Raw genomic sequence first — 26,479 nt, 5'->3', positions numbered from 1 at the left:
AGCATCTGCTCCAAACAAGTGATGAACCCACACTGATACCAGAGCCTTGTCTGTATAACGGAAAGTGCCATAAAACCTCTTTACTTTGCAGATCATACTAAGTCAGCAGATCTGTGGCAACTTACAGAACATGGTATTTGCTGGGGTATTTGCACATCCAGCAAAGAACTAGTCATGTTTTTTCTATTGGTGCAATAGAGAGTAGACCAAGGATGCTTATGGATTAAAAATCAAATTATCTTATTTGATCATTCCTCCAGTCTCTTCTCCCCAGTGTTTTAATCATTCCTTTTGTTGAACAGGAAAAAATTAGAGTAGCAAGGCAGGAGATACATTAATATAGCTGATCTACTGGAGTGAAGCCAAACCAGCAAAGGCAGGAATGTCTTTCTATAGTACTTAGCACAGTGGGGCTGCACTGGGACTCAGAGGCTATCGTAATGCAGTGATAAATAATGGTAATAGGAACATCAGGAGATGAATACAGACAAACTGTATGACCTACAAATCTGTCAAAAATTTACATTTGCCATCAGCATACACCACATGACTGTCCTTCACAGCTTGATTCAGTGCCAGGAAGCGTATACTGTTGTCCAAGGGAAAAAAACATAAGGCAAGGCAATGATCACCCTTCATCAATAGGGCTGTTTCTCCAGGATGGGCTTCCCCAGTATGGGACAAATCAGCAGCAAAGTGTTTTGTTCACATGTAGAGTGCTGCATCTGTAAAAAATTGCATCTGTGGGAAATTGCATTTCTGCCCAGCAGGAAATGTCCTTACATAATCAGCTGGGGCTTTGTACTGAGACAGGACAGCTTAAGCCTTACTAAGTTATACAGTCTTATACAGCTGTACAGCTCCAAAATAATCCTTGTTTAGTGTCTGACACTTACCAAGTCTCTATTTTATTTTTTTTAATTCCAAGTCATAACAAGATTTGAATTTAAGGAAGGGTAGGCTAAATGAGTTTTCTTGCCTTTGTAAATCTACTATCAGACCTGTGGTGAAATCAGTATCTTCCAGATTTTAGCTCCAGGAATACTGGAGTATATTTTCCATCCATATTATCCATCTATTCAACTCACTGTTGTTTTTCCTTCCTAAAAAGGAAGGGTGAGTGGAGAGGAACATGATATGGCTAATGACTTACTAGCCTTCGAGATGAAACCTTGGACTCTATTCTGGGCAGAATAATTGATCACTCCAAACTGATTCTCAGGTGAGTATCAAGGATACAGAAGCAGTAGCCTGAATTTTTGTGTTGCTCACGGGTTTTCTACTTTCTCATGCATACTGGCTTTTATGGCAGATCAAATGTCTCCTCTGTTTTTGAACATTTATAAAAGTAGACATAGAAAGCTGCATTCATCCCATATTTCTCTTTCTATATAAATTTCATTTTTTAAATGCACGTTTATCTGTTCCATAGTTCTCTTTAATCAAATTTATTCAGTACAATTTACAAAATTCCTAAAGCCTCCCAGTACAGAATAAGCAACCTTGCTAATAAGCTCAAGCATAGCTTATTATTCTAACTACCCTGCATTTTTTAGTACTGGTATGTTTAAGCCTAAAACTGTGATGAAAACAGTCAAATAATTGTACAACTTTATGAAGGAAGGCAACAGCCCAATGAGAAATTAACCTAGGCTGATCCTCATAAACAAACCATACTTACTTGAAAACCAGTGGGTTAAGAATTAAATGAAGTGAGGATACTGCAGTCATTGGGTAGTTAGTTGGCAGGACATGCAATCAAAAAATCAAGTAGAGGCACAGTCAGTGAGTAATTTAAAAAGATACATATTAATACAGATATTTTCATTTTGGAGGAAAATAGTCAATTTTGATTCTATTCAGTCTCCTCAACACAAAGAAATCTTTATTTCCTGAGCTGCCATGACACTCCTCCTGCTCAGGGCTAAGAAATTATTGTGACAGGTGTCCACAGACAAGTAGGTCCATAAGGATTGCTCATCTGACTCTCCTCAGGGCAATATCATTAATGTAAGCTGTGCATGACAGCTTATGGGGAAAGAAATACCTTTCAAACAGCCTACCAATGCAATGACAGTGTGTTGCAGGAACCACTAAATAAATTTCTGCAGTGAACTCCTCAGTGAGCTTCGATTAAATAGGGATAGTACTAATCTCTACGTGTCCACACTTGAGACCTTACATTGGCAATATTACATGGACCAACTAAATGAGTTTGAAAGTCTTTCACACATCAAGATCCATTAGAATTTCTCTTCTCTTTGTAGGATGAAGCAATGATGTTTCCTCACTCAACATTGATTTAAGCTCTCAGTATAAACACAGTTATACTGATACCACACAATGCTGGCCACCTTCCACCACTGCAGTGTCCTGGAAGATGAGGCCTGGCCTGGAAAGCTGTCTGGATGGGGAAAAGAACCATTTTTGTAAAAAAATTTGAAAGATGAGAACTTCACGTAAACTGCAGGGCTGATGCTACTGGGATTGCACACAGATGGTGAGTCTGTGACCACACTGCCTGAGGCTCTGTGCTCACCAGACCTCACAAATTTGTTTGTAGGAAATCTGGGAATGCACATCCTCAGGAAAACCCCATATGCTGCAGGACAAATGTTGGAGATACAGCAAGAAGCATTCCTCTTTTATAGTTTTTCTTCCTTTTTCTTGTAAGCAAATCACCCATATATGTGGTAAATGAGCTTAACTATCTCCATGTAGCTTTTACTCAAATGGTTTCATTTGAGCACTTCTTTAGATACAAGTATTCCTGTGCTCAGAAATGGATCTGTCTCTAGGATGAAATGAGCCATCTGCTTAGCTGTGCATTGCAGCACACTCAGCATATTAGGAGAGAGAGAGAAACAGAATAACTACATCCAACTGGAAAAGCAAGTACAAATGCATTTATACTGAAATTTGACCCAGGTCCTGCAGTTTGCCCTTCAAACTCAATAACAGCACAGGCATGTTAAAGGTCAGGACCATAAAACACCTTTGTCTCACCTCTCTTCCAAGGATAGCACAGCTATCTGAGCTGCAGGGCCTGCCAGTCTGCCAACAGAGTGGCTAAGTGCTCTCTTAGGGGACAGTACCATTTACTGTATCATCAGCCACACTTCCTGAAATAGCCTGTTTCTCCTCAGAGGCCATTCTAATCATCATCAACAATTTGCAGGAACTTTTGAGACCAGACAGGAAAACAGCACAAACTCTCTCTTTGACATCAGCCCAATCAAGTATGTCTAGCAGAGCAAGAGCCTACCAAGAGGCCAAGGTTTGGTACCCCTCAGGAATGACAAAGTTGGTAGGCATTGAACCATTACCTTAGTGAAGACTGTGTCATGACATAAGACAATGAAAATGGATGGGCAATGCAAGACAATTCTTGTAAGCCCTGGTTTTCAAAGAAATTGCCAAATTAGGAACTTTCCAGACAACTCTGTTTGTTGTGAGATCTTAACTCCTTTGCACACTGACAGACCAGATTTTAAAAAAGCAGACACTTCTCTATCAGGTCTGCTTGCTCTGTAAAATTACTGCTCGTAGTTCTCCTCTTGCAGTACAGCTGAAGTTGGGAATAGCTGTGTCTCACACACAGCAAGCAATTAGAAGCACAAGCATTTCTATTTGCTCCCATGTGTCATTTTTAATCTCATAAAAAAAGACTAAGCCACGAAACTAAGAGACAGAGGGTTTTTCCAGCTTAGAGGTAGTTAGATGCACTTCTGATGTGTGCCTTTATGATACCATGGGAGAATTCAGCTCTATGATTTACATCTGTATGTGCAAGTTGAACCCAAGGGTGCTGGTGTGAGCTCTTCAGGTAATGGGCAAATAATGATAAATATGCACTTATCTTGGAATGCAGTTGCAATCACTGCTTGATCCTGAAGATGTAAGCATGGTGTAAAGACTGGGCAACAGTCCTAATGTGGAAACACAAACTGAGCATGCTTTACTACTGGTGACCATTGGATGGCGTTTCTCTTCAGAGTACCAGCAATTCAAAGTTCATGGGGAGTCAGTGCATTTTAGGATTCTTTTTTGTATTGTTCAGTAATTCAGTTTCCAGTTACACTCACATACTGTCTCATTAGACTGAAACCTGAGTTGACTTATTTTGTACTCCTGTACAGGTCTGAACACTAAGTGTCACCTGGTCACTTGGAGTTAAGTGATCTTTACTAACATTGAACTATGTGCCATTTACCTGGGCAGTAGGAGGACGCCAGACATTAACAGACCTGCAGTAACTGCTTCTATGAAGTCTCTTATTCCCCACTAATGCTGCTCAATATGCAGTCTTTCAGCATTACGGGAATGAGTGCCTTCACCTCCATGGAGGGTTGGAACAGGCACCCTGCCAGGCTGGTGGAACAGCTGATGTGCAGTAACTTGAGCCCGTAATGCTGTGCTGTGGCATTAGGCAGTTCTGTAAGTCTTCCTGGGGCAGTAGCGACTGACAGTGGAGTGAGGGTCTGCTTCCTTAGGGTCTCAGAAAAAGCACTGTTCTCAAGTCAGATCTAGGTCAATGCTAACTCAAAAACCTCACACCACACCCCTTTGCCCAGTGTAGATGGGCCTCCAGAATCAGGACAGCTTTGGATGCTGGAAGATAAGACAGAGGAAGAATGAGGGCTGAAAGATATAGGAGTTCCTGTTTTGTGGTTCTCAATATCCGTCTGATAAGCAAGATCTGGATGTGATTTTTTCCAGAGCTACTCTTTTTCACACACAACAGAGGAATCAACATTGCTGCTGTTTTTTTTGTCCAGCCTGAGTAAAGTGCAAGAGCTACCTAGGACACTGGAGTTCGCTGGAGAGATTATAGCTGTAGCCTGTAGATGGGATGTCAGCAGCTGACTTTAAGAGGTTAAAAGTGTTTTTCAAACTTTTTTTTTTGCACCATTTCCTTCCAGTATGATTGTTCTACAAATCAGAGTACTACTTTTAATTAAAGTGCAAAAAGAAACACTGGGAATGGTGCTAAATTGTTGTGATTTGACCTGTCCTGGGTTCATGGGCAAACTTCTTAGTAAGCAATTTGTTACCGCATTTATTTAAAAGAAGGAAATAATCCAGAATGCTAAAACCGGAACTTGGAACAGTTGTTTTAATTCTGAACAGCTGCTCTGTTTAACCTCTTAGGATTGTCAGCAAGCATTTTTTGTGACAAAGATGCTGGTCATATACACACACGTGCAACAGCTTGTCATGGAGACTCTCTTATTTGCCTGCAAACATTTCTGTGGGCTATTCTTCCTTGATTGTATACTATTCCTGGGAGATTCATTGTAGTCCTGATTAACCGTTCTCAACCAGGCAGTCAGCAGGCATCAAACAGCCTGCAGGATGAACTGACCCAACACAGAATGCAGACTGTAGAAGAAGACATGCACAATACTCTCTAAGCGTGTTGCATTTGATGGACACTTGTAAACAAAGGATCTCATCTTTAAAAAGGAATTTTTGACTGCAACAAATGATATAGAGAGATCACAGATATTTGTACCAAAGTGTTACCTGCTGTTAAAGGTGATTTTATTTCCCTTTCCTCTCTTCCTTGGATACAACTACATAAGAAAATTTCCCCAACAAAGGATTTCAGAGGCTTCTCTGTTTTTGTTCTCCTGGCCTTTCAGAAGTTCTTTCTCTTCTTTTCCCTGCATATGGACATAAAAGGCTATGCTGCAGAGCTTTACATACAGTTTGGAAATAAATAATGGATGATTGACTAAGCTGGTGACAGACTGTAGCAGCAGCAGCAGCTGCATATGCTGGAAGATTGCTGCTGTTTGAGAATTCTGCAGTTGAATTAAGGCAATGAGGGAGCTCTTCTGTTCACAGGGGATTGACACCATTTTCATCACAATAGGAAATAGGTGAGGCTTGTGCTTTGGCAGGAAGGATTTGATGAAACAACTCTCACATGGCCAACAGTCCCATCAACATGAATGAATGCACAAAAACTGGACTGAGGTCTTACATGCTATACTGCTTTCCAATTTGATACCTGGTTTCAATATATATAAACTTGCTTCCTCATAGCAACATTTAGAGTTCCAATTTATAAAAAGCTCACCTAACAGCATAAATGCTACAGTGGATTCACATCCATCTAGAAGAATCATAGAATGGTTTGGGTTGGAAGTAATCTTAAAGATCACCATGTTCCAACCTACCTGCCATGGGCATGGACAACTTCCACTAGCCCATGTTGCTCAAGGCTCCATCCAGCTTGGCCTTTAACACTCCTAGAGATGTGTTCTCTAGAAGCTTCTCTGGGCAATCTGTTCTCGTGTCTCACCCCCCTCATAAAAAAAAAAAAAAAGTCCTCTTTATGTCCAATAAATCTACTCTCTTTCAGTTTGAAGCCATCCCCCCATGTCATAACACTACCTGCCCTTGTTAAAAGTCCCTCTCCAACTCTCTTCTAGCCCCCTTTAGGTACTGAAAGGCTACAATAAAGTCCCTCCCTCCAAGCCTTCTCCAGGCTGAACAACCCCAACTCCCTCAGCCTCTCTTCATTGGAAAGATTCTCCAGCCTTTCCATGCCCCACCAGAGACCAAGTGCCCAGCCTCCTCAACTGTCTCAGGAACCTTTCCAATTTCCTTACTGAAGTATCCTGAAATGCAGAGAATCTGTTCCATATACCTGTAAATTAATTGTCTTATGTGCAGGCAGAAGCAATTGTACCTGGAGGAAGGCTGGGACAGCTCACAGATATGTAAGATCCAGTATTTTTCACAATATTTACCATTTCCCCCACATCTTCCAGCCAAGAATAGGATGCCAAAAAGACAATTTTCTTCAGGTAACCTGTGAACAGGAAATTATGGTTTAGTGAGTCACAGATCCTAAAATATCCTATGAAGCATGTGGCCTCTGCATAATACTACTATTAATAATAATTAAGCAATGCAAGTGTATGCTTTTGGAACATACTAAGGAAACCTCAGTGCAGAGGAGGAGAGACAGGCACACTCAGGCAGTTTTGGATACTCACAGCACCTGGGGGCATCCAGATAGACAGGTACACCCCATCTATTACAGAATGGGAGAGATAAGTGTGTTCTGCTTCTATGGTCAGAAAATCCCTCACCATTGGGCTAAAGACAGGCACAATAGCTAATACAGACCAATACCATGACCTCATCTCATGGCACACAGGTAATGACTGCAAACTGGCTTCATTTTATCTGAATGTATGTATGCTTTATTTCACAGTTCAGTGCATCAATATAATATATAAACTAACTCTTTCTGATGCTTTCAGGTTCCTGTCATGTTTTCAAGCTGAATATCACTAAAGGTGTTGACCATTGGCAAGACTGTATGGGGAGTCTAGTGGGCCTGAGACAGCTGAAATCTAGACCTGAATATCACATCATATGTTAAATGAAATGTGAGGTATCTCTCAAGCACAAATCTTGTCCGTCTTGGAAAGGTGACAGCTTCTCATGTTTTCCTCCAAGCACCACATTCCTCTTGAAAAGCAAAAAAACAAACAAAAGCAGTCCCTTATGCTGTGGTCAGTGTGGTGACCCTATGTCTGTGTGATGTTTCCTAAATATTTTAGTACAGCCAACACTACTTAACTCCTCTCCAGGAAGAAGGATCTGGTGGACTAAACTGACCTTTGCCAGTCATCCTGCACATCTTATGGCAGGTTTGAATTCTCTCGCTGAGAGATCCAGCTCTCAGCTGAGGGATACTCTTTGCTATCAACAAAGGGTCTAAGCTGGCAAATAAACAGCAACCATTCCGACATTTCTGTTATGGTCTGTTTTGGGATTTACAAGCTTGCGGCATTCATCCTTATAGGCACCAGCAATGTCAGGAAGAGAGTTTGGACATTTCTGCAAGAACTACAAGGTGGAAAACTCATTTGGGTGCTTAGGCAGAATTTGGGATTCAGTATATTTCCTAATGCAAGGACCACCCAGTTTTATCACTATTCTGTGACCATTTCTGACCAGATCTGCACCCATAATGCCAGTGGCCACTGCCAAACTCTTCTGTAAGAAAACTTGCACTTTTCATAGCTTGTTTCAGACTACCACTGTTGATCTGTAACCAAAGGAAGAAAATGCAAAGATCCCTTAAGCAGAGGGGGTGGAAGAGGAGAAAAAGTCACTTATGTCTCAGTGCCCCCTATGCCATGTAACTCCATGGGCTCAAGCAAATGCTGAAAAAGGGAAGCAACTACTCCCAATGTCACTTTGCTACATCACCCTCCAAGAAAACAGTTCCTTCTTCAATAGCTTCTGCAGCTGCTCAGATCTCAGCAATTAATCCTCTGTGGCAATCTCCTTTCCTCTGGCAAAGTCAGCGTTCCAGCACAAGAGATATATGTTGTCCTTGTGAATTCTCCCAAGCTGCAATCAATAATGGTACAATGAAACCTCTGAAATTACTTAAATTTACTTTGTGTAATATGACTAGCAGACAGATTAAAACAATGTCCCAACAGGAATGTTCCTTCCTTAATATTTAGGTTCCACACATCAATTCCACTCTAGCTACTGTGACTAATATCTACCACCACCACACCCGCCCCCCAGGATTTCCTGATTTTAGATCACATGTACTTTGAGTAGGATTTGTAAGTAATTTATCTCACTCTTGGCTTGAGGTACCTGAAAATGCTGAGCATCCATTTTCATAAAGTAAGATTTCTTGAAGATGTAGATAGTAGGGCACCTGGAAATGAAAGCACTTGAAATCATGTAATCACTGCTGAATGCCTTAGCTATATTTTCCCTTGTGAAAGCATTTTCAAAATTGTATTTCTATCACAATCAGTGTGATGCTATTTGCTTCTCCTTGTGGCTCTGGCTTTTGGATTCAAGTGAATAGATGAGTGTCTGTCCTATGCTGTGACCACAACCTCAACAAGGTCCAGAAACTTAGCAGCAGGGACTAACATTACCAATGCATAAAGCACAACTCATTGGCCCTGCTAACAAGGAATTATCCAACTACTGGTCCCAGACCTGCATTAATACCTTTACATGGAGCTATGCCACACAGCTATCCCAGTTTGTCCAGCACTGCAACACCACAAGCCACCACAGTAGGCTGTACATACCCCAAAGAAAAACTCGTCTCCATTTTAAAATGTTCTCATGGTTGCAGAGAGAAGCTTGAACACATTGCATCACAGCTGCAGCCTTATCATGTAACAGTTGCATGGGTAATGAAATACGCATTCCAATATATTATTGAGAAAAAAAATACACTGTGGGTTTTTCATCCATCCTCTAGTTTTTAAGCACGTGGTAAGACCTACAAAATATCTTGGCACAACAATACACCTAAATACATCCAACTGTTCTAATATTCAATGCAGACATGGTGTTAGGCCTAACAAAACAATGCCTCATGCTCCACACAGTTTTTCTGCTGTTGGCCTGCAACAGGAGAGTCACTCTCCACTGATACCCCCAAACCAGGACATGTTCTAGGCATCAATGAGCATCGACCAATTTTTCAGCAGCACATAGGAAAATCTGTTTCAGGAGAATCAAAGTCCCTGAGTTACTGGTGCCAGGGCAGTTACTGGTCCTTGGCTTCTGCTGCTCTGATGCAGAGCACACAGGAAATTTCATGATCTGGCACTTCTTTGCCCAGTGATACAGAGTATACACACCGAAACACTTCGAGGGACCCTGCACAGGTGTTCATGGTGAATGGACACTGGTGGGATCTGGGAGAGGAGATGGAGCTGGGAAACGGGGATGAGGAGGGGAATGGAGGAAGTGGAATCCCAGCCTGCCGACAGGGAGGCGATACCCTCAGGTACGGGAGGGCAAGGCACAGGAGGGCAGAAGGCAGACGGCTGTGGGGGCTGGAGTGAGCTCAGTCTCAGGGAGAGCAGGACGGAGGACAGGGGTCTGTGGGCTCAGCCAGTGCCGGGCGCTGAGGGTCCCGGTGTACGCTCGCCCCTTGCCGGGCCGGCGCGGTGAGCGGTGAGCGGTGAGCGGTGAGCGGAGCCGGCGCATCCCCACGCCCAAGGCTCGCCCCCGCCGCGCCGCGCTGGGCTGGGCAGGGGTCGCAGCGGAGCGGGGGGCGGCGGTGCCCGCGGCGGGCGGCGGGGGCGGGCGGAGGCGGGCGCCCCGCGGGCGGCGGGGCGAGGGAGGAGGAGCGGCGGCCGCCGGAGGATGGGAGCGAGCGGCGGAGCCGCGGAGCGGCGCGGGGGCAAGGCCGGGAGCGCGGCGGCGGGCGCCGCGGCATCGCCCGCGTAGGGCGGCGCGGGAGCCGGGCGGCGGCACGGCCATGGAGAGGGCGAGCCCGGCGGCGGGCAAGCTGAACGCCGGCGGCCGCGGGGCGGGCGATGGGCACGGCCCCACCGGCGGTGCCCAGCCGCGGGCGGCGGCGGCGGGCAGCGCCGAGCCGGGCGAGCTCATCGGACGGGCGCTGGATTTCAAGAGCGAAGGGGCGCAGTGCTACAAGGACAAGAAATTCCGGGAGGCCATCGGCAAGTACCACCGCGCCCTGCTGGAGCTGAAGGCTCTGCTGCTGCTGCTGAGCCAGGAGCCGGCCGGGCAGCGCCCTCCCGCCGCCGCCGCGGCGGCGGGGCTGAGCGAGGAGCAGCGGCAGGCGGTGGAGGCCATCGAGGTTGACTGCTACAACAGCCTGGCAGGTCAGCGGGGCCGCGGGCGGGGGGCGGCGGGTCCCCACCTGCGCCGCGCACACCTCCCTCCCCCTCCGCAGAGCAGCGCTGCCGCCCCGCTCCGCTCGCCGCATCTCCTTCCCTTCCGCTGGCTTCCATTTTCGCGTCCGCGCTCCCGCTGGGCACAGCCGCGTTGCTCGGGCAGCGCTGGGGAGGGGGCGCACGGCCGCATCTGGTGCTCGGGCTCGCCCGCGACCCCCAGCCCTTCTCCCGGGCGGCTCCATCCGCCCCCGATGAATCCGTGCCCTCTTGCCCCGGGAGACAGGTGGCAGGGCGGCGGTGCGTGCGTGGGGCGCTCCGGCTGACAGAAATCGTGGTTTGTGAAATGGCCAAGATTGCCTGCTGCGCTGTACCCTCAGCCCGCGATGTCCTTCAGTCCCTTCGCCGCAGCTCCGGCTCTGGAGCCTGTAATTAATGGTATTACAGAGAGACGGACTCCAACCACATTTGATGTAAGGAAGGGGAAGGGTTTGGGCGCAACTGCAATACCTCCAAATAGTTCTACCAGATATAAAAAGAATTTTTTGGCTCCTTAGCACTTAAAGTTGAAAGCCAATACAGTCGTGGCTTTTCGCTAGCTTCCAGTCATCACTGTGGTCAGTAGACATTTGATCATGCCTCCCTTTGCTCCTTGCCATCTGTTTAGAAGTGCTGCAGGAAGATGGAGAGGAGTGGTGGGGGGTTTAACTACTTTGTAGTCTGATTCTGAAGTCATTACAGAAACAGAACTCCTGTTGACTTCAAGAAGCTTTATCCAAACAAGTGCAGGATCAGATGTTATTTTTGGTCCCCAGCAGCACGTTTTTTTTCTTTCCAAACCTGAAAGCATCTCTACAACAAAAACTTGTGCCCAGGTACATACAGGAAAGAGAGCATTCATAACTTGGACAAGATACACAAAATAATAGCATTAAAAAAGCTCTGCTGTTTTGCAGAAGGATGAAGGGTCACTCATCACCCTTCATATCCTTGGGGGTAAAAATGGTGCAAATCAGGACATTAGCTTTTGGCTTTCTAGACAGAGTTTGTTAGCTTTATTTCCTGTTATCTAGTGCTAGAAAAGATGCAGTATAAAGGGAATGGTTTGAAACACTGAGCCAGCATCCCCTCGTCATAGTGCATGCCAATCTATTACATTCAACACGCCTTTTGGGATGAAATAGGGAGCACAATTTAGCTCCTTTTCATCATGTTTCCAAATACTCTTCCTTCAAAAGCCTATTGAAATCTCGTAGGTAGAGAGGCAAGTGAGATTTCAGAGTGATACCATAATTGCACAGATGTAATTTTGTCTCTCTACAAATTTCTGTTCACAGGTTTATTAATATCCATTGATTGTATTTGGCAAGGATCATTTAGATTGGCAGGGTTACACAAAGAGCCCACAATACTCTGAACAATATAGCTTGGTGAGCTCCTGGTCTTGAAAAAGGGCTCACAGGCACTATCTCTGTTAGATACAAATGAGATGTGGTAGGTAGATGGTAAATGAAGTGGGAGAGAGAAATGGAATTTGCTTCTGAGGCACTTTCTGCCAGTACACAAGTTCCACTTGCTAGAAATGGCTTGACTCCTGCTGATGGAGTTGTCCTGTGTGATTGTCATTGTCCAGCTCACTTTTTTACAGTTTCATGTTTGTGCAAGGAATTTTTGTCACTGTTGGTTGTATTTGATCTTGTCATCAGTAGCAATCGGTGTGAGAAACATTCTCCCTCTTTATCCTAAATATGAACAGATCTTTTTCTAAATTTAACCAGTATGAACACAGGAGGAGGTAAGTATAATTAACCCTGGACTTACAAGCAGTACTTTTCCTGGGATAACCTCACAGCAGGTCAAGCTGTCATTTTGCACAGGCGGTTGTCACATGTTTTCAGTAGATGGCATGCACAGAGCAGAGAACAGCACTTGTCTCAGAAATGCACAGCTTTGTGTGTGTCTGCTGAGCTATCTGCAAGCAATTTTAAAGAAATGCCCTGCATGCTGGAGAGGGGAGTGTGCAGTTAAACTGGAATTGCAGTGTTTTTATTCCTAGTCACAGAGCTCCCATTCTAGCAGGAAGATCAGTGAATTCACATTGAAAGAGAAAGGAAGAGAGGAGAGGGAGTTTCCTCACAAATGTAACGGTAATTAGTATATATTTCTAATAGCAGCTTCAAGACATGCAGCAGTGAGACTTCATTTTCTAAGTGTGATGCAGCAGAAGACACCAGTTCCTTTACGCCATGGGCTCTAGCAGAGGCACCAGCACGTACTGTTACAGCTGAAATCAGTGTTACTTGACATGGGGAGCAGAGGAGATGCAGGGAGTTTTGCTTCTGAGCACTGATGGCTGCCTAGAGCTGTTTCTAAAATAAATAAATCTGTATAGTGCAGAAATCATAACAGCAGTACATGTTAACTCTGGAGAAGGCAGCTTTTCACTTAGCTCTGAAGTATAGCCGGTAGCATTACCAGCTGTCATCTGAGTGTCCTTATTATCAAGTTCTTTTAGCACCTCCGCTTACTCTCTAAGCCTGGCATTTAAGAAGCCCACCTTGCTTTTGCACTGCCATTTTTCATGTGGGCACCACACATCCACCTGTCAGAGATGCTTTGCATCACGGCTACAGATGCACACACACATTGACTTGTTTAGATGCAGCATGAGAGTCAGAGGGGAGCATCAACTATAGGTAAATATACACATAGGTGAGAAATAAACCCAGAGGGGATTTTGTGTGATCTCACGGGTAAAGGCTGGTGTTGTTAGTTTGGCTTTTTTTAAAATCTGACCAACTGCATGAGTAGGCACATGTGGGCAAATACTAAACGGTTTTCAGTGCCTGTCATTGCCTGCTGAAGGTAAATTTAGGCAGAGATATGCACAAAGATTCTTGTTTAGGTCCACTAGTTTTGTAGACCACCTTCAACAGGCAATTCTACTGTAAGATGGGGTGGCCAGCTCACATATTTATTAAAAGCCCCCCAATATTTGGTGTGTTTTCCAAGGTCTGCTGTTGTAGAGCTGTGAGGCACACCCACAGCCTAAACTATTTAGCCCATTTCAAAGGATCCCAGATCTGCTGGGTCTTAAGTTCTTGTGATTTTTAAAAACTTACTATTTTTAATCAGCCAAGGATTTTCAGAACTTGCCATTGGCAGAGCTGCTCATGTTTCTTTCACTAAGCTGCTAGCTGGGCTTCATTTTAAGCTCCAAGAGTTTTGCCTTAAAGGGACTGCCCTTCACAACTGTGCTGCTGCGTTCTTGCATGGGCCTGCCAATACCCCGTCATTTTACCACAAGTCATTCTGATGAATGTCACCAGAGGCAAGAGCAGCAGCATGGCCAAGGCTCCCAGAAATTGCTAGGGTAGGCAAAGACAAAAGCCTACCAGCAGCATAGAGCCTTCCGGAATGAATGCAGGGTTGTAATGCAAACAGTCCTTTCTTTATGACTCACTGGCGGTCTCTGACCTTGAGGAAGTCATTTGACCTCTTTTTGCCTCTCTCAGCCCTGTTGAAAAATTAAGAACAAGGACCACGATCGCATCCTGATGGGTGCATTCAGCTGAGTTTTCTACAAGTTAGTGGTTTATGTTTTTTTAAAAAACAGATGGATGTACAAAGAATGCTTGTGGAAAAGTAAACTGGTCAAATACACCTCAGGTCTTGATCTCCCTTCCACTCATACAGCATATTTGATCTAGAAGAAGCTCAAATGCTTTATGTACTGCATGCAGATGGGGGTAATTTATCAACTACAAATGCAACCACTGAATGCAATGATTATTTTATGCCACCATTACTGCCTAAAAGTTTACAGGATTAAAAGCACTCTGTCTACTCTGCAGAAAGAAACAAGTCCTAGTCATTCCAGAGCAGCAAAATGCTAAGGGTAAGCACAGTTTTAAGCTTTTCTGGTGAGGGAATGTTGCAGTGTGATAAGCAAACCTCTGCTGATTTTCCTAAGTATGCATTAATTCTAGAGCTAATTCTGGCAGGAGAAACAGAACCAGAGAGAGATCTGGGGATGACAAGTGGCACTGGGGGATCTACTTGCTAATCCTCCCTCTGTGCTAACGAGCTGTATTATCTTCACCAAATCTTTTGTAAACTTCAGTTTATCCATCTGCATTTTTGACCTCCTGGGAGTACTGTAAAGCTGTTAATTACATGAATGTAAAGTAGGTGTAGAGTGTTTATATTCCCATTCAGACTATAGGAGTCTTGGCAGGAGGGCACAAATGCCTGGAAGAGTATTAAAAATTTAGCTCTCCTAGATACATCTCAGTCTGGAAAATGATGTTTGGCTTCTTACACTGGCAGAAATTTGCACTGGTACCATTTCAATGGCTATATGAAGGTCATAGTGACAATCCCACAGAACATGACACTTCCAGCAGCATAGCAACCTTCTAGCATCCTCACGCTGAGGTGTAGGTACTACTTCCAATTACCATCAGTTGCGTGGTCTTCTGTGAGTATTTCCGGTGAGAAATCCAAACACAAATACTTATAATACGTAATCCAAGTAAAAATGTAACTAAATTCGAGAAAAGCTGGTAAAACTTTCCACTGACCACCCACTAGGAGACGTCAAAAGGAGTTTCTGCTAAAAGCCCATCCAAGTATATAGCCGTTAGCAAGTACACACTCTACCAGGACACATGGTGCTGTGGGTGTTAAAGCAGTCTTGGATTGTTGCTTGATGTGATGGTTTTTTTAATCTACTGCATCAACAAAAACACCCTCTATAAGGATGCCATACAGTGGGAAAGAGGGGCAGCAGCAAACAGAGCAGCAGGATGTGGTCTGCATTTTCACTTCTTGGTAGGGGGTGTTTCCTGACACTCTTGTTTTAGATACATCTGACCAGCCTGAAATGCTTGGAAGCTCCTTGTTTTACAGGACTGATGCAATTACTGCTCCAGGGAGGTGCAACTGCAGCAGAGAATAAACACCAATGACTGTGTGTGGTTTTTTAGTGATAGGCCCAAACTCTGACATGTATTTAAGAAAGATGTGGAATTTAAAGCTATTGTCACGAATTGCTCTTTAGAAATACTCAGTATTCACCTATTCCTTTTTATTTAGGATAACAAAGATCTCCCCTGTTCACGGAGTTTCTTGTGCTTTGGAAGGGTGGGATGGAAATACATCCAGATGCCAGGGGGGCGTGAGGGAGGGAAGAGAAAGGATAGCAAGCTGCCACCAACCTTGGTTTAAGTGATATGTGTCTGAGACCATCTCTTGCTGAGGCAGATGTGTTTTTCTCCATATATGTCACTATTTATCCCAGGCTTTTTCAAAACTTAAGGCTCTGTGGGTTGCAGGTTTTTTTGCAGCCAGTTCTACCTCAAGTTTAATTCCCTTTGCATGACGACAAGCCTATCCCAGCTGACCTTGTCAGCATAAGCCTGAAACAAAGAACTGAGAAGGTATAGATTGCCTGGCCAGACTGTCCAGAGGAGCTGCAGTCTTGATGACCTGAGATCCCTCAAAGTTTAGCAACAGCTTACTACGGGAGATGAATCAGGAGATACCGAAAATCACAAAGCTCTCCAAGAACAGAATGGTTAATTTGTTTACCTAAGAGTACTGCTTGTTTTCCACCATGAGAACACTGCTGTTTTCTGAGTTCTGTAGTAGCACATCTTTCCAGCTTTACTCCATCCTCTTCTGAAATGTTGTCCTAGAGCTTCCTTCAGCAAGAGTTATGCAATGAGTCACTGCCTCTTACACCTCCACAGGTTTCCATCAGTGCTGTGCTGAAGATGGTTCAGCTGGTTCAGTAAAACCTAGTGTTAAATCTGGGTCCCAGTCAATTGGTAAATATACCCATGAGGTCCATTGTTACCACCTTTTCTGGGAGCTGGGCCACTTCTGAGTGGTTCAGCAGGTGGAACATCCTTCTCGTCTTGCTGTTCACTTGGGCTCAGGCCCAGAAATGTCTAACCCAGCTCCAGGCCTCTTTCTCCAGCCTCTCTCAGAACTGCTTATCAGTTCAGCAGCACATCCCAAGTTCCTTGTCACTGTCCTCTGCCATTGCTACAGATATTCCAAGAATGGAGCATCATCAGGAGTTCACACATTAGGATTTTAGGATGGCAAAGGAGCTGCTGTGAGGAAAGAAACAGTAAAAGTAAACCGTGTAAATAAAAGGAGAGGTCTAAATGTTGCTAGCTTCTTGCCATTGTGTTGTGTCTCAGAAAGTAACATACAAAGGACTGTGAAATGGAGGAAATAAAATGAAGAAAGGGAGAAGATACGTAGTAAACTTTTGAGAAAAATTACTGACTATTTATTTGTTCTCTTGCTTCATGGATGAGAAATTGATAGGGAAGGGAGACAACCGCTATAAATTCTGGTTTCAGCTTACTCAGATGACCATACCAGTGACTAATATTGAGGGTTAAAAATGCTTGGAAAAAAGTCAGAATTAACTATCATTGACTAGAAAGGTGTTACTAATGGCTGCTCAGGAATCTCTCTCCTTTTGTTCATTTCTGCACTGCATCTTGGATGGGAAACAGTAGCCTCAGGACATTGATGGATGAATGCAGGTAAATCTTATGGTGGCATGGAGTGCTACTATTCTGTTCTCTCTAACAACGATTGTAGAGTCAGTGCAGTTTGTGGAAGCTTTGCTGGAATTGCTGAACATAACTCCAGCTGGGGCACACTTACTTGAGTGAAGCTAATAGGTGGTAGTAGTGGTTTTCTACACTTGCCTAGGCAGCTGAAAATGGTAACCATTGAATGTGGGGCTGGAGCAGAAAAATCAATCTCAGGATAGCCATTTGGAGTTTAGGACACTGCCACAAACAGCACTAAGACAGTTCATGGAAATGGTTTAGGCACAGTCATGTTTTTCTCTGATAATCTATGGCAAAAGTGGCAGCTGGGAGCAGTGGTCTTTAGCTGTCATAGCTTGACATGCCAGAACTCATCTATTACTAGGCAATGACTGATGTCATGATCTTAACTTCAAAATCTGCCCCATTTCCCCCACTTTCCAAAATTCTTGACACACCATTGCCCTGAGGCTCATAGGCTGGATAGCACCATCTGCTTCTCCTTGTCTTTGTCCTGTGTACCCAGTTTTCCCATCATATGTCTCAGCACAGAAGTCAGGGCTGCTTGCATAGTCTGTGCCTCTACCCTTTGAATTCCTTTACTTGCTGTCCCAGTTGCAGCACAGCTATGTCAGACTTTTTGACCTCCCACACAAAGCTCTGTTCTTTCCCAGACACCTCCCATCTCTGTTATGCCAGTGAGGTCCTCTCATCCCCTCGGTGGGTGATGTGACATGTAAATGGAAGCCAGTCAGTTGGTGCTGGTTACCTGGTTTTGTGTGACCTCTCTACTGTATGTATGCAAGCATAAGACTCTATTCCCTATCTTTACATGCTGTGTCACTCACCTTGATAAAATGACCAACTCTTCCAGTCAGGGCCATGAATTCTAACACATGTATGTCCTGTGTGGCCATGACCACAATTCTGCCCATCACAGTAGCACATACTTAACTTGAAAGTCTTTGGCAGTGTAAGTCACCATCATTGAATAGTTCTGCAATAGCCTCCCAACAGAAGTGTGGGGGAAAAAGCAATCCCGTGCTGTTTGCACCTTTAGTAGTTGTGGATATTTTCCAGAAAAACATTGCCTGACAAGTCCTGTGTCTCAAGGTCCTGACTATGGTGTTATCTCAGCCCTTTTCACTCACATGTACCATCAACAAGGCAGGAACTGCAACCCTGTATATGTCCCTCTGTGCAGAAAACAACCATCCTTACTTACATTGCTACAGAAGCTTTTCAGGACCCAGGACACTGATTGTTGCTTTCAAGGCTTCATCATTTTTCCTTCTCCAGCACATCTGTGTTTGACAGATCAAATCTCTGCCCTACTAAAGCAACTACTTTTATAGACACTGCTCAGTATTCCTTTCTTTCTTTAGTGGGAGCACTGCCCACTGCATTTACTTGCTGCCAGTTTAGAGGGCTGTCATGTAGATTGTTCTGCATCGATGGCAACAGCAACTCCTTTCATATCAGAGTGGCAGACAGCAAAACTCTGATAATCTAGCTGTCCAACCAGTTGCCTGGGAGCTGCTGGAAAGAAACAGCTGGGTCAGCCAGCAAAGAGCCACCAAACTAGTGTTCCTCAAATTTTGCTTCCAAAGCTCCTTTGATGCCCCGATTACAAGGTTTCCACGCCCCTGGCATTGTTCTGGCCTGGCCACATCAGAGACATCTGACAGAAAGCTCATTTCCTACCTGATGAAACTCAGATGAGTTACCTTGAGTATATGTCACCTTAGCATTCACGGCCCTCTTGGTAGAACCCAATCAGGCAGTGGTGAAAATTTGCTGCCCATTTGATGAGTCTGTAAGGTCTAGCCTAACATGTAAAGACTGCTTTCAGATCAGCTCAGTTGGATGCTGCTTATCTTCAGCCTTTTCCAGTTTGAAAGACTCTACTCCAGACAGCAAAGCTGTTTACTGCTACCTGAAGCAGAAGGAGATGAGAATACAAAACAAGCAGTGGGGTATCCATTGCCCCGTACATTCCCTAGAGTATGGGAGAGGAAATTTACTCCTGAAATTAATGAAAAGCCCAGGACATGTCTGGGACTTGGAAATTTATGTCAGACTTTTTGTGCTTTCTTTGTCTATTCCTGGACCAATGTGACTAACAAACATCTACCCCCAGTGTGCTGTGTTATCCCTGCAGTCACCATGAAATCCAGAAATGTACTGTGATATGAAAAGCATCTTTATGAAATAAAGGACAATCTAAGAATCTTTCAACCAGCTGCAGGGAAGAAGCTGTGAGAATTCACATACCTCTGCTCACCTCTGCTTCCAGAGAGGAAGAGGGCAGAAAGATTTTATTTCATCCACACTTTCAGAGAATAAATCCAAGCAAACAGGAGCTGCCCAGGGAGAACATCACACTGCCCAGCTGATCATGAAGAAGCAGAACTGCAAGATCAGCTGAAAGAATGAGAGAAGGAGTGTCTTAGGGTGCTCTGGAAAATCATCCTAAGTCAGCCGTAGCTGTTGTTCTGCAAAGGCACCTTTTCTGTTGTCTAGTGATTCAAAAAGGATCAAATCAGAATCTCTGTACCATACCTGAAGCAATCATTCTTTCTTCAAACAATGTGGGGGAAAGTTAAGCCTCAACTCCTTTAGTCACCATATATTTTTAATACTAACATAATTCAAATCCTAGATTACTGTCCTCTTAAATGCTTTGCAATGATTAATTGCTTAAGACACAGTAGTGTGTTCATGCTGCAAGGAAACTAGAGCAGTGTAAGATCCTCACCTATACTGGAAGTACAAAGCAAATAGACTGATTTTCCTTTTTACATTCCCTAACTACTGTGATGGAGCTCAAACTCCATCACCTCCACTGTGAGGTAGCTCATGGGGTGGGGTGGTAAATTAAATTAATAGATTAATACAAAATAATTTTTAAGCCTCAGGTCTGATTAACTTGGGAGTAAAGTGCCAGAAGGTATCATGGAGTTAAAGAACCTAATAAGGTTAGAAAAGAAGGCTTAGACATACAGCTAATCAGAACATTCTCTGCCCTATTAAATAGGATAAAAATTGAAAAGCAAATATTACATTTTCATGCTTGAGAACCACTGCTAACTGGTTTGAATTTTTGAATAAACTTCTCTAAGATTTTAATTTTCCCATCTATGGCCATGTCACATAAGTGACTCAGTCATTCTTTGATCATCTGGTGTATTCACGTCCTTTTCCTCTTCGTTTTTTCCCAACTCATGAGCTCAAAAATTTTAGCAAAAAATTCTTAGTATGGTCTTAAATTTTGTATCACCAAATTCTATTGCAAATAAATTTACTTCTGTGTACCAGGTCATGTAGTTCTTTATATATGACATTGTCATCCTCATCCCTTTTGACAGTATCTTTGAACTTGACAGTCAGTTGGTCACTCTGACTTTGGCACAGGGCTATTAATAAAGCACTAAACAAGCTCCATTCTGAAATTATTCCTGAGATATCCTACTAGTGATCTCTTTTCAGACCAGCATCCTTGTCAGCAGAACCCATTCATCATGTAATTGTTACAGCGTATCTTCCTCTTCCTCAGCTTAATCCAAAAGGCACAGTCAAGACAGAGAATTGTATTGGTTCAGTGCAATGATTTTGGTGTTCCTGGTGCCTGAACACAGCTGCTATTGGGGTGGACATTATCCCCAGTCAGAGATGCACTCCTGCCTCATCCTTCCACTGCCAGCAATTCACTGCATAAGTGTGGTTTATGAAGGCTTTGGGAGTGATCTGAGATTTTTACCTGAAGCACTTTGCCACAGCTTATATTAAAGAGCAAACATCTTATTAGAGGACTGGCTTATGCTTTTGCACAGTTCAAAGCCTGACTTTTTAAAGCAAATAATATTCTGAATCATCCCTCTGGTCTTAAGTTTATTTGTTTTCAGCCTGATTTCCAAAGGAAATGAGTCATAAGTACATATGTTTTCTGCTGTCTGCCTGTCAGTCCCCTCTCAGTAACTTTCAAAGCTGTTGGCCAGCTCGATTTGATAGGCAGAGAGATGTATCAATGATACTAAACTAATATGGTATAAATGGAAGATAGGGAAGAAGCAGGGACACTAGAGGCTCAACTGCACGACAGGGTGATGCTTTAACTGCCTCTATGTGGCCTGTCAAAGCTCAGGCAGGTGACAGCCTGGCACAGGCAGGGTTAGTTTGCTGTTGCTGACAAATCATTCTTCTCAGTAAGTTTGTTTAATGCATTTTTAAGGAAAATAAGGTTGAGAACTTTGTTTTATACCTCTCTTCAGTTAGAAAACAGTTTACTTTTGATTTGCCTCTTTGATTCTTTCAGTTCTTCTCTCCATCCCTCCCACAAAGGCATAAAGGTTTCTCTCTGTTTCAAAACATCATTAAAATGGAAAAGCTTTAGGCTACACTGGATCAGGATAAAACATATGAATGAGTAATTAATTTAATGAAGGAAATATTCCTCCTCATTTGACATCTCCATCTTGTCAGATGAATCTTTTCAGCCAGAGAGAGTTCAGGGAAAATCTAAAATCATTTCAGTCCCAATCAATTTTCCACCTGCTCTCCACCCCTCAGCAGATTCTACAGTGGTCAGCTCTGTCATGTGTCCTGGGAGGTGAACCGTGAGCCACCACAGGGCACAGCACACAGATGTTACCCAGCCACGTCATCGTGCCTTGTTCATGGTACAGCATAAAGTGCCTGCTTTCATCCCAAACTGAGCATGCTGCACTAAGCCAGGCTTGAGGCCATCATGGCATGCACAACTGTCTGAGACTTCATTGGAGAGCCTTCATGCTGTTCCAGCTGCATTTCACAGTACTGCTGTTCATTGTTTGACCTACAATGAGCAAAGTATGCATTTCTCTTCAGCAGAGAAAGCAGCTTGAAATCCCTCATGTCCTCCAAAGTGCCTCCCTATTTACAAAAGGACCTCTTTGTCTCATATGGGTTTTGAAAAAATAACATAATTCCATTAAAACCTTAATTTCAGTGTTTAATATATTACAGTAAGAATTATAAATATTTGATAGCAGTTGTTAGAGTTGACTGCTGCTGAACACTAGATATTTACTAGATGGTTGTCTGCTGCTGCTGATCTCTGGTAAAATTCTGTGTACTTCTCCCTTGTGAAAACAAGTCAAGAGACAAGATTCCTTCAGTGGGTGTCTGTGGCAACAGGAACCCAGAGGAGGAAAGGGAACAGTGTAGAGAAGGTGCCACAGTGAGAAAGTAAAGCAACACAAGGTGAGCAAAAGCAAACAGCAACAAAGAGGCAGTGGAATAAATAGCAACTGGAACAGATCTGAAGGCCAAGCATGTCTAGTTGACTGGACTAGACTGGATTAGATGACCACTGATTCTAAAAGATAAAGACAGGTCAAAGATTACTAGATAGTCATAGAGGAGGAAACCTCCAGGGTGTTTAACCTGGCAGATCAACAATAACAACCTTGGCAAAAAAAAGCCAGAAGGAACTTCCATCTCTTCTAATGTGGCTGCAGTAGGAGCTATTATAGAATAGAATTTATTTATAGAATTTATAGAATTCTATAATTTAGAGTTTATAGAATCAAAATGTTGTAGTAGTTAAAACCTGACTGGATCTCTTGCTGTATCAGTGCTTTGATGGACTTTGCTCCTACCTCTCCTGGCTGAGAAAAACAAAGGTGCAATATGAAGATCATCTCCATGTGAATCTCTTTATTTTGGTAAAATAAAGATTTGCTGATACATAACTAGAGGCAGATTTTGATTCAGAAAGTTCTTTAGAAATCTAGATTTTAACTACTGCTTTAATATTACCACTGCCAAGATTTTTCACTAGAAATCTAGATTTTAACTACTGCTTTAATATTACCACTGCCAAGATTTTTCAGTAAGCCTCTGGTTTTGATTTGAAGGACAAGTAACTAGAGGAAGTGGTAGGACAAAATACTCTTACAAAACAGAAGCTATGGGGATCAGATGAAAAGTAGGCTGAAATTCCTTGCTTCTCAAAGCCTTGGCTCTTTGAAGGAAAACTGCAGTACTACATCCCTGAATTTGTGACAAAAAGGAAGCAAAAAGCATCACAAACTTATCTTCAAGTAGCTTCAGAACCATCGTACAGAAATAATGAACACTTTTAAATAGGCTCTTCAAACCTACAGAAGTATGAGATAGTGGAATATAATCACGTAGCAAAGGTTAGCAGTCATGCCAGCTGTTCTTAAATGCTTACCTGTCCCCATGTCTGGCCAGGATGTTGCTCTGACATCCTCCAACAGGACCTTTTGATAGGAATTAGAACTAAATGGCAGCTCTCAAGGGCAACCCAGGATGTTCATGCTCTGAGTGTTCAGTACAATCAAGAATGGGACTGAAGAGCTGTCAAGAGTCTTCTATCCATACCCATGAGTGGTACAAGTGTACAGATAAGACATATCTCAAGTAACATTTGCTTAACCTGTTCTTAAGTATTTGCAAAGCTATGAACCTTCACAATTTTCCCAAGCAGTCTCTTTCAAAGGTTTACTCTTTTCACTGCTATAGAGTTTTTCCTAGCTGAAATGCAAGCTCTCTCCTTACTTTCTGAGTACAAGGAGAATAGATAGTTTCCTGGTTATAACCTTCTTTGCATTTGAGTTACTTCTTTTCTTTTTATGTGGATGAATAAGGTTAGCCTCTCTTCCCTCACTGTCTTGGTGAGGCCCTGTCCTCTCTGGACCACTTGTTATTGTCAGGGTCCTCCTGTGGATTTTCAGCAGAATTGCTTTCCAACTACCTGTTCCTCTGCTTGACTTACAGTTGGGTCTTTTCCTGCATATCTGTAGAGCTTTTAACTTGCCACTGTCAAATTGCATCCTGTTTTTATCAGAACACCACCACCAATTTGTGGGGATCCTCTGGAATTCTGCCCCTACCTTCCAACAGATACTAGCTTCTCACATCTAGAAGTTATGGGCAAAATGACCAGACAGTCTACAGTCTGTCATTTAGGCCTGTATTGACAATACCAAATGCCATGGGGCCTAGGACACATCAGTGCAAACTACTTAATGTTGCCTTTCATTTTGTTAACAGAATTAAGTCTATTCATTTAGACTATGCTCCTTCAACTTGCTTAAGAAAATGTACTAAAATTTGTCATTAGACTAGTGTAAAAGCCAAGATATCTACTGTTTTCCCTTTATCTTCAAGATTGATCATCCTATCACAGACTGGAGTTTAACTGATCTGTTCTGACAGCTCACATTAGTCCTAGGGTAGGCTGCCAGCCACAAAAAGCCTAACACACAGACTCAGCAGCTCCTTTGAGAACTACTAAATACCTTTTAATGTGTACCATGGTGGAAGCACCAGCGTACTTCAGTCACTGCTACTGCCTCTCTCTCTCCTGGAAGAGTTAATTGGAATGATGAAGTTGGGATCTTTCTTCTTGATGGGTATGAAGGACTCAGGAGCAGCAGAGAACTGAAAGAGACCATGCTATGTATTGGAAGGAAAGCATTGCCAGGATGGCAGGAGGGGGAGGAACAGTTGGTATCTGTTCACAAATTGAGTCAGGCTGAGAAGAAGGGGAAGGCTGTTTGGAAGAGGTGGCTCACTTTGGGCTCTACAAACATTTGTGGATCCACACTTCATTTAGCATTAATCCCTCCCTACGGAGAGAGGCAACCTGTCATACAGTTTGGACTTTAATTTTCCACCCATTTCCCTGCAAGCAGAAACATACAGGTATGTTTAGGCCTTTTTGGTACCTGGAGAGGAATAAATGAGAGCCACTGGCTGGAAAGTTGTACTGTCATTGTGATACTCCCTTTTCATCCCATTAAGGTTGTCTGGGAACTAGGAGTCAGCTGACCAGATTATTGTCAGACATTATCAAGCTGTCTATAATTAGCTTTTTATTGGTGAGAAGCCAGAAAATTCTCTTTGTTTGCAAGCTTGGACTATAGAGAAAGAAGAGAAATATTTAATGGAAGAGGTTGTTTGGAAACTGGAGATCCTAATTAGTGTCTCAGTCTACTAGGGAAACTGCATGCAGCATTTCTCTGAAAAAAAATAGATATTTTAAGCATCCTCTTTTGAGGAATGCTGGTTTGCATTCTTGAAAGGCACAGCACACATGGAGCTCTGTGGAGACATGGATGCTTTTCTCAGTTCCTCTGCTGCAGGCTTCTTACATTCACACATTATATGGCTTCTTTTACTGTCAATCTATTGAAAATTTAACACAAGTTAAAACATAGGTTAAAGCTTGGGCTGTGCCTTCTACATGTAGCCCGTGCAGTTTACAAACTCAGGATCAATAAATCCAGAGAAATTTGAATAAGCATTCCAGTAGCCAGTTCTTTTTATGCTGTACATTAAAATTGTATTTAAGTCCAAGGTGACTTTAAATCTAAAATAACCCTTTACATTTTCAGCATCATCTTGTGAGTCACATGTTACCTATTTTAGAAATTAATTATATTCAAATTACTAACATATGACTGACATTTTCAGTCTCATATAGTAATGGTAGTCATTTTAATTCTTCCAGTGAACATTGTAAACTCCATGTGCTGTTTGTCAACACCATTTACACAGTCTGCAGCAAACAGAGATTAATGATACGTGCACTAGTGGCATGGTTAGAAGGCTGCTGTCTAATCCAAGACAAATATTTTTTCTTTCCACATCCCCTATCGCCCTGCTGCCTCCTGTTTGATTTGGGTTTTGTTATTGTTATTATTGTTGTTATATTCCAATAATTTCCCAAATGCTTAAACTACAACTTAGCACTACCATGTTTTCTCTTTCCTGAGGGAGAGCATCACCAAGCCTTCTGAAATACAGGACTCTCTTAGTCTGCCCTGTTATTTTGAGCCTTAAAGAGATGTGAGAACAAAGCCTGTTTAATGATATATGAAGGTCTTAATCAAATGTCTGAATAAAACCCTGAAGGAATTATATTAAAGTATCAATCATGTTTCCCAAAGTAGAACCCCAGAGCAAGAATAGGAACCATCTTCCTGCAATTAAATAGATTTTAAGTGAACTGCGGGCTGCTATACCTAAGGTGAGATCATATCCGAAAGCGAAGTATTTTGCAGAGTTTAATTGCAGTTATTTCTGGGAATGACACTGTCAATTTGTGAAATACAGGTTGAGTTTGTAGTGGCTGGAGTACCTAGCACTTGCTAAAGAGGAACAATCCACATATGTTGTTAAACTCTAGTGGTGGAGTCAAGAATAAATACAGTAAAGAGGGAAGATCCACTT

The 26,479-nt window shown here is 43.1% G+C and overlaps 1 protein-coding gene across 1 annotated transcript in view; it reads left to right on the top strand.

Moving 5' to 3' along the window:
* The first annotated feature begins 10,282 nt into the window (after window positions 1–10,282).
* The window catches only part of TTC9 (tetratricopeptide repeat domain 9), a 28,249-nt gene continuing 12,052 nt past the window's right edge, over window positions 10,283–26,479 (top strand). Inside the window, exon 1 of the mRNA XM_066551957.1 lies at window positions 10,283–10,649. Coding sequence (XP_066408054.1) covers window positions 10,283–10,649 — 367 coding nt within the window. The remainder of the gene's footprint in view (window positions 10,650–26,479) is intronic.

The sequence above is a fragment of the Molothrus aeneus genome, chromosome 6 (genome assembly GCF_037042795.1).
Source record: "Molothrus aeneus isolate 106 chromosome 6, BPBGC_Maene_1.0, whole genome shotgun sequence".
NCBI classification, from domain to species: Eukaryota; Metazoa; Chordata; class Aves; order Passeriformes; family Icteridae; genus Molothrus; species Molothrus aeneus.
This window is presented reverse-complemented; position numbering and strand designations above follow the sequence as displayed.